Here is an 8,909-nt window from a genome sequence, read left to right as displayed (position 1 = left end):
TCGTTTACCGACGAAAATTAAAAAATACACATATTTTGTTTACACTGTAAACAAGATACGTGCAAAATTATCTCGTTTACAGTGTAAACGAGATAAGTATTTATTTCGATAAATATTTTTTAAATTATTTATTTCGGTAATTATTACATTTATTTAATTTATAAAAATAAAAAATCCTTGATTTTTTATGCACATATACTACATTTTTATAATAATATCAAATAAAAATGATATTTATGATATAAATTGATTAAAAATATATTTATTATTTAAAGGTAATCTTCCTTGTAAGTTGTAAGACACCCAAAATAAAACTAATTTAATAAATAAGAGAAAAGTAATATCCTAAAGCTATCTCTAAAAAATTTTAAATTAAACGATTTGATTCTCAATAAATTTTAATTATTAAATTAATTTTTATTTTTTATTTTATTAGACAAGTCAATTCTCAAGTTAAATTTTGAAAAAAAATTAGATAAATAAATATTTATTATTATTTAATGAAGATATAATGGTTTTTAATTTTTTTTATAAAATTTTCAGACATTTTTTATATAAATGAATAATATAATATGAGATTGATTTTTCTAATAAAATAACATTTTTTAAACTAATTTAGTAATTAAAATTTATTAAAATTAAAAATGATGGACTAAAAAGTTATTAGAATTTAATTTCAGTATAACTCACAAATAAATTCGAAGTCACTTTTAATATTTTAATAATAATAATAATAACAACAACAACAACAATAATAATAATAATAATAATAATAATAATAATAATAATAATAATAATAATTTCGGTTGCGGGATCGTAAAACCCTACTACTTTCATTTGCTGGCTTACAATTGCTACGCCATATTCGCGACATCACCAGAAACCCTAAGAAATCAGACACCACCTTTGTCCTCGCTGCTCCTCGCTTCCACATCTCCAGCCGCTCTGCAACTCCTCCGCCAAACAATCCGCCGCGACGTAACTCGCTGCACTCTTCTCTCCCTCACTGCTCCACTCTGCCACTGTCTCCGCCGCCAACAACTCTGCCAACATCTACCAGTGAGTTTTTTTTTCTTTTTTTTTTTAATTGTTGTTGTTAGAATTTATTTAGAGCTTTTGTCTTTCTTTTTAATTGATTTTAGTAGATTTTTAGCGAGTTCTGTTCTCTTTGCAGGTGGCCACATTTTGAATTTTGAAACTTCATAATGGCTGTAAGTAGATCTCTGCTAACGTTATTATCTTTATTTTTATTTATTTATTTATTTTTTTTATCTTCCTTTAATAATTTTCTTATGGGGGTGAGTGGTGAATGCTATGTAGATTGATACAATTTTCAAAGATGAAGCCAGCCAAGAAAAAGGAGAGCGAGCCAGGATGGTGAGTGTGATATGTTTGTGTTAGCGAATATTTTCGTGCATTCTCCTTGGTATTTGAGTCTGAGGAAGTTGATTAACTCTTAATTACATTTGTTGTGATGGTTCTTTGCATTTGCCCAGGCATCTTTTGTTGGAGCCATGGCTATTGCTGACTTGGTTAAGACTACTCTAGGGCCGAAGGGAATGGTAAAACAATCTGTTCTTCCCAGCATTAACCTTATCGATAAATGATGTTATTTTCTGTTCATACTTCGTAGTTGTAAGTAATCTGTATATCTTCAATGTGATTGCTGCAGGATAAAATCTTGCAGTCAACAGGAAGAGGGCGTGAAGTTACTGTGACCAATGATGGTGCTACGATCTTGAAGTCCCTCCATATTGATAACCCAGCTGCTAAAGTGCTTGTTGGTATCCTTTTGGCTTTTCATTTTCTAATATTTTCTATTATTCTTGGGGTAGTGATAGACTGATGGTAGCTTAGGAATTGCTGGATGCTACAATGAGTCCAAACCAGATCATAAGAAGGTCAACTTTCTGAGTTTTTAAGAGCATGTAAGGAACTCTTTCTCCCAAATATGTGGTTAGTGTTAGGATATATTACAGGCCCCCAACACTCTTTGGAACCTACAAACTTCTAGATGTTCGCCAAGAATCCAAGATGCTCTCACCATCCTTTCTAATTCCCCTAAAGAGATCATCGAAAAATTGATGATAGATTTCACTTCTAAATTTCTAATGTAGTTCACTGAGTGGTGCAGAAGTGCTTTTTGCATGGGAAACACATTAGTAGATTGCATTGGGAATTGGGACATCTCTATTACTATTAGTGGGCATATATTATCTGGGCTTATGCTGGTCTTCAAAAGTGACATTCTAATTCCCAGTGAAAACACACCATAGTCCGACTTCATGAATACTGACATCAATGGATATGTGATGAATTTGTGCCAACTCACTAGGTATGTTGGGCTATAATTTATGGTAGTATCCTGGTAATTTAACTGATGCTGTTTTTCATATGCTACACATATATTTAAGGTGGCAATTACTTGGGTACTCACATAATTTTCATTTAGCTACTGATGAGAGCATGGATGTAGATTTTCTTGCATATGTCAGAAGCTAAATTTAAACTGTACCATAAACATCCTTAATGTGAGTTAGACATATCAAAAGTTCAAGATGATGAAGTTGGTGACGGAACAACCTCTGTTGTTGTATTGGCTGGTGAACTTTTAAGGGAAGCAGAAAAGCTGGTTGCAGCTAAGATTCATCCTATGACAATAATATCAGGTTTATTTATTTGCATTTCAATATTCCCTAACTTCCCTTATGATACAGTCTTTTCCCCTTGCAAATTTCATATTCCTTTATACTTTGTGCTGTTTGATTTTAGTTGACCTTTCGTCTTTCCAAAACAATGAGTGAAAAGCAGAAGACATTGTCCGAGATTTGTAAAAAATGAAGCACAGAAGCTTGAGGATGAAGCTTACTCTGATTGAAACTTCTTATAGTGCGGAAAATCTTGACTATCTGATTACTGTGCTTTATATTATTGCTATTGATTTTCAGGTTACCGAATGGCAGCTGAGTGTGCTCGTAATGTGTTGTTGCAGAAGGTTGTTGACAACAAAGCAGACGCAGGTATTTGTTTTTCCATTTTGAGTGTGATTCTTCCCATTTCTATTGCACTGGGGAGGGAGGGAGATTGGCTCCATAGCCTAATGCATTGATTTACTGTAACATGCAGATAAATTTAGATCAGACTTGATGAACATTGCAATGACTACTTTGAGCTCCAAGATTCTCTCACAAGACAAAGAACATTTTGCAAGCTTAGCTGTGGATGCTGTAATGAGACTAAAGGTGAGATGTACTGAAAAACTATTTCAAATTTAGTGTATTTAAATAAATAGGATCTGCATGGATGCAATTCTTATTTTGTGTGGAAGAATGCCATTATTCAGTCTAAGATGGCATTGGATTCATTTCTTGCAAATCTTCTCTGCACGGTTGGTTAAATAGGAATGTAATGATATATTTCATTTAGAATTTGTATTACAAAGCTTTTATGCGATCCACAAATTTTTTTTCATTCTTACACTCACTGTGTATTATGAAATTTCTTCTGGTAAATAATAATAGCTATTTGTTTGGGCAGAAGTCTTTTTTCTTTTACTGAGTAGTCTAAAAGTTTGGAATGTTCTCCATGACTTGTTATATAGTTATCTGGTTATTGCACTTCTCTTCCTACTGTGCATGTGGATATGTAAGCCTCAAAGGATTTTTTTATCATAGTGAGTGTCATGCACCATCTCTTCTACAAGTTTAAGTTATTAAGTAGAGACGAATAATTTTAATATTTTAATAGGGAGCTATATGCCATTTCGTATTTGCAGTCCTTGTGCTTTGATTTCTGATGGGATACTGTCGCAAATTGTAGGGAAGCACTAATTTAGAAGCTATTCAGATTATAAAGAAGCCTGGTGGATCACTGAAAGATTCATTTTTAGATGAAGGGTAAACAAGCTATACCTCTCATTACTTGAAACATGAAAGTTAGAATATTTGCAGTTTGCAGTTATGTAATGCTTCAATCATTCTGTAGAATAATGATTTATATTTTTGTGTTGAATTTCATAGGCGGTTTACAAAGAATTTGCAGTAGTTTGTTTTGTTAGGATTTTCGAAAGCAATTGCTTGTGTTATTAGTCACTAAAACAGAAGTCTCTGACTTGTTTATGTAATATTATGTAATTGATATTTAGATTAATTTGGTAAAAACATCACAATTCTAAAATAACGATCTTTTGCATATATAATAAAAACCTTTTAATGCTGCGTATAGGTTTTATTTTTATTTAATTTTAATTATCTTGACATGATATTTTATTTTGCTTTATTCAAAATAAGCTTACCTTAGACATGATACATTATAGGGCGCAATAGTGTCTTGATCCATGTAGCCAACCTCATCTAGTGCGATGAAGCTTTGCTGCTGCTGTTGATGATGATGTGATACTTTATTTTGCTGCAAATTGTTTCCTTCTTTCTACCCAAACATAACTTATTTCAAAACAGTTTTTATTCCAGATAAAAGTTGGTTCTAACTATAATCTTCTCTTCAGAAAACTATTCAAACCCAAGCGGTTATTGTTTAAATAATTATCAATTTCTGGTGTTCCTTCAATAGTGAAGCAATTTCATCAGTAACTTTATTTTATTTCTCTTTAAATGATTTCTTTTTCATTATTGCTTAGCCTTTCATTAAGCTGGTTTAACATTCTTTTTTCAAATTGTATCCATATCATTGTTCAGATTCATCCTTGACAAGAAAATTGGTATTGGACAACCCAAGCGCATAGAGAATGCAAAGATATTGGTGGCAAATACTGCCATGGACACAGACAAGGTGAAGATATATGGCGCACGTGTTCGTGTAGATTCCATGGCTAAAGTTGCTGAAATTGAAGGAGCTGAGAAGGAGAAGATGAGAGAAAAGGTGCAGAAGATAATAGGTCATGGTATCAACTGTTTCGTTAACAGACAATTGATTTACAACTTCCCAGAGGAGCTCTTTGCTGATGCTGGAATTTTGGCTATTGAGCATGCTGATTTCGATGGTATTGAGCGTCTGGCTCTGGTAACTGGTGGTGAGATTGCATCAACATTTGACAATCCTGAGTCTGTTAAGCTTGGGCAATGTGACCTTATTGAGGAGATTATGATTGGTGAGGATAAGCTGATTCATTTTTCTGGCGTTGCAATGGGTCAGGCATGTACAATAGTTTTGAGAGGAGCTAGGTACTTCTTACTCTTGTTATTTTAAAGTTCCTGATTGATGTTCATGACCACAAGCCCATAGTAGTTTCTAAACTATATGCATATGAGCAGACATCTGTTTTCTAACAAGAATGAATTTTTTATTTGATTTATGCTCGAACTCTGATATATCTACTTCTATGGCAGCCACCATGTTCTCGATGAGGCTGAGAGGTCATTGCATGATGCCTTGTGTGTGCTGTCTCAGACTGTGAATGACAGCAGGGTGCTGCTTGGAGGTGGATGGCCGGAGATGGTGATGGCAAAGGAAATTGATGAACTGGCCAGGAAAACTCCTGGAAAGAAGTCTCTTGCTATTGAGGCGTTCTCTCGAGCACTCTTGGCTATCCCAACAATCATTGCTGATAATGCTGGTTTGGACAGTGCTGAGTTGATCTCTCAGCTCCGGGCAGAGCACCAGAGCGAGGGATGCACTGCAGGAATTGATGTTATCTCTGGTTCCGTAAGTACTGAAACTAAAATTTTATATACCTGATATTTATTTCCATTAGCACCATTTTTTAATTGCTCATTATATTGTATGATAGCATCATGTCATTCTTTTTCTCTTGGGTCAGTTGCTACAAGATGCACACATGCTAGTATATCTTAGAAATTATTTGACTTGATTGTAAAATTTATAATATCTCCCCTTGTCATTTTATACTGATACGGATAGAATTCTGATTGCCCCAGTTTATATCAATTTGATAGTTTGGTATTAAAACGTGTCACATTTAAATTTCCAGTTGTAAAGAAATATCTATCTTCGGGTATGCTAATTGCGTTAAGATTTTCGCTTTTCAATAACTTATGTATACATAACATGGGTATGAGAGCTGGACCATACCAAAGTTGTATTCGTAGAAAAACATCTGCAGGCTGCTAGCTTGATTTGCATCCTTTTGTATTTCTTATTGGTTAACGTAATTTGATCTATGTTGTATTTCTTGAAGGTTGGAGACATGGCTGCACGCGGAATATGTGAGGCGTTTAAAGTTAAGCAGGCTGTATTGCTATCTGCAACCGAAGCAGCTGAGATGATACTTAGAGTTGATGAGATCATCAGTTGTGCTCCAAGGAGGAGAGAAGACAGAATGTGAAAAATCATCTGAGGATCCAACAGATGCTTGGCATAATACATTACCAATTTTATGACATTCTACGGTTTCGTTTGATTGGGGCTGGTTGTAGGATAGAGAGAAGTGGGGATTACGTGGTGTTGTGTTGAGCCATTACTCAAGTGAAACCATTTACTTCGGGTATCTGCAATTAGGTATCAAACTTGTTGACTTTGTAATTTTGAGTTCCTTGTCTTTTACTTTATCCTTGAAAATTTTAGTCTTCTGTTTATTTTCCTTTAACTTGTCTTATTCATGATATCGTATTAATCATTTATTTTTTGTGCGAAAAAGTTTAGGCTTACTATTAATAACATTGGTGTGGGTTCCTTTTTTGTTTTGGTCAAAGAGTAGGTTTGATGTTTCAAGATGTAGCTTGTCGTAGCTTCCTATGACTTTTGAGGAACCTCAGCGATGCTAAAAAATGAATTCCTGTTCAAGTTTCCTAATATCCATCAACCATTATAATTATAATTAACAAAGCCCTGTTCAAGGAAATTGAGAACCTTTGCTTAGAAGGCCCGAACCAACTGTTCCATGTAACAAACTACAATGTTGTCTTGTTGTATATGAATCAAGCTATTCTAAAGTGAAGAGATTGGTAAAGTAGTAAAATCAGAGGTTAATCACTCTTAAATTAAGATAAAAGTTATAAATTTAATAATTAATTTTTTAATTTATTATTTTATCAATTTTTTCATTTTAAAATGTCTTCTTTCGTAGAATTTATGTAATGAAGCAGAAGTAGAAGCAAGGAGCTGATCTGAGATCATGGTGAATAAGTTTACACAATATGTTGATTACACTAAATACAGATTAAGGTAAGTACATAACTACATATTGTATTATCCTATCATATTAATCAAGGAAAGAGAGGATTTAGCCACCACTGTTAAAGTGAAGTTTGTTAGAAACAATGAACCTTCTTAAATTTGAAAGAGATTTGAATGTATTCAACATTTCTCTATTTACTACTTAGAGAAATTTTAAATTTTAAACTATAAACCTTAAACCTCAAAATTTAAACACTCCTTCCCTTCAATTATATATAAATATACCCAATACTCCCTTTACTATAAATTAAGTGCAATAGAAACAGTAGTAGAATAGAGAAAGACAGTGAAGAAGTGGAGAAGAGAAAGCATTAAATATATTTTTTTGGAGTTTCACCTTGACTAATTGGGATCCGATTCGAATCGTGCAACTAAATGTTGTGGGCGAGTCTCCTAACGAGAATAACTGCATATACAGGACTTCGAACTCGACACCTACTTAAGCTAATCCTGCGTTGCTTATCATGCGGACCAATCCTTGTTGGTAGATCATTAAATGTAATTTTGTAAAGATTTTATTCTATTTAATTTCAACAGTTTTCTATCATTTTCTTTAATTCATCAAACATTTAAATTTTAAAATTATGTGATATCGAAGAGTACACTTTAGTAACAACTAGTATTTTTGCCAATGAATTATAACTCAAATAGCATAGTCTTCTTATACTCACTTAGATTATATGTTCGAGTCTCACTCCAATCTTTGAAAAAAAAATTAGTATTTTTTTTTTATAGATTTTGGCAGAATAAAATTTATAAAATCAAACTATTTTTATAAAAAAATTGTAGGAGACAAAAGTTTTAGTCAGTTAAAAAAATCAGGATCTCTGTAGATAAATAAAATCAAATATTTTTTAGTTATTATTTTCATGTGAAAGAGTTTAATTTTTCATTAAAAATTAATTTTAACATTCATTATCTAAATCTTGAAAGAATTTAATGTTTATATTTTATACTTTTATATTTGATTAGGTGTTAATTCTATTGCACAAATAAAAAAAATTAATTTTTATTCTCATGATTTAAAATATATATATTTTTACTCTTTACATATATAAAAATATAGTTAGATTTTAGTATGAAATAAATTATATTGATAGTTATAAAATTAACTCAATTAATTTTTTTTGAAACAATTGAATCTTAATTCTAATTATTAATCACAACATTAGTATTCTCTCCAAATTATATGTAATAAATATTTGAAAGAAAAGAAGTAAAAATATAAATTAGAAAGATAAATAGTGAAAATTTGAAACTAAATATAAAAACTAAAAAAGTATGTATATAATAATATATTTTTTATATAAAATAATATTATGAGATATTTTTAATTATATTTAAATATAAATTTAATGTATTTTTTATAATTTTATAAATTTGTTTGAATTATTATTTTATTAATTTTATTTTTGGTAGAACTGAAATGTAGAGAAAGATAGAAAATGAGAAAAAATAGAGAGAAAGATAAAGATTAAAGAAGAAGGAGAGAGAGTTTGTTAATTTTGGAAAAAAATTTTTTATTTTATTTTAATTATAAATAAAAAATATTTTGTGACATATTTTAGTTTGTCAAATTATTAATATAAAATATAAATTATAAGTTATATATATAGAGTGAGAAGGGTAGAGAGAAATAGAGAATGAGAGAGAGGTAGATAAGAAGATGGATAAAAAAAGTTTATTAGTTTTGGAAAGAAATATTTCATCTTAATTTTAAGGTTTAATTACTCTATTGGTCCCTATAGTTTCGCAAA

The 8,909-nt window shown here is 31.2% G+C and overlaps 1 protein-coding gene across 4 annotated transcripts; it reads left to right on the top strand.

The window, feature by feature from the left end:
- Positions 1–789: 789 nt before the first annotated feature.
- On the top strand, positions 790–7,339 carry LOC112750581 (T-complex protein 1 subunit beta). Of its 4 annotated transcripts, none has more exons than XR_011872213.1 (13): positions 790–1,059; positions 1,175–1,211; positions 1,321–1,377; positions 1,497–1,562; positions 1,673–1,784; positions 2,541–2,669; positions 2,949–3,020; positions 3,127–3,242; positions 3,820–3,896; positions 4,695–5,180; positions 5,346–5,661; positions 6,155–6,474; positions 7,043–7,339. XR_011872213.1 is itself a non-coding variant. In XM_025799369.2 (12 exons), the coding sequence occupies exons 2-12, from the start codon at positions 1,206–1,208 to the stop codon at positions 6,299–6,301; spliced, it is 1,584 nt and encodes a 527-aa protein (XP_025655154.1). In that variant the 5' UTR covers positions 790–1,059; positions 1,175–1,205; the 3' UTR covers positions 6,302–6,654. The 4 variants fall into 4 exon arrangements, 1 of the variants encoding a protein (XP_025655154.1); XR_011872212.1 differs by having other exon boundaries at positions 6,674–7,339; XR_011872214.1 differs by lacking the exon at positions 7,043–7,339 and adding an exon at positions 6,669–7,019.
- The last annotated feature ends 1,570 nt before the right edge of the window (positions 7,340–8,909 follow it).

This window comes from Arachis hypogaea, chromosome 15, assembly GCF_003086295.3.
Source record: "Arachis hypogaea cultivar Tifrunner chromosome 15, arahy.Tifrunner.gnm2.J5K5, whole genome shotgun sequence".
NCBI classification, from domain to species: domain Eukaryota; kingdom Viridiplantae; phylum Streptophyta; class Magnoliopsida; order Fabales; family Fabaceae; genus Arachis; species Arachis hypogaea.
The sequence above is the reverse complement of the archived record's forward strand: the minus strand, read 5'-3'. Positions and strand labels throughout refer to the sequence as shown.

What these genes read in the sequence shown, in the direction of transcription:
- LOC112750581 (XM_025799369.2), top strand. An exon ending in AGCTGCTAAAGTGCTTGTTG is followed by an intron (nt 1,785 to 2,540) that starts GTATCCTTTTGG and finishes AATGTGAGTTAG; the next exon opens with ACATATCAAAAGTTCAAGAT. An exon ending in ATAGTTTTGAGAGGAGCTAG is followed by an intron (nt 5,181 to 5,345) that starts GTACTTCTTACT and finishes CTTCTATGGCAG; the next exon opens with CCACCATGTTCTCGATGAGG.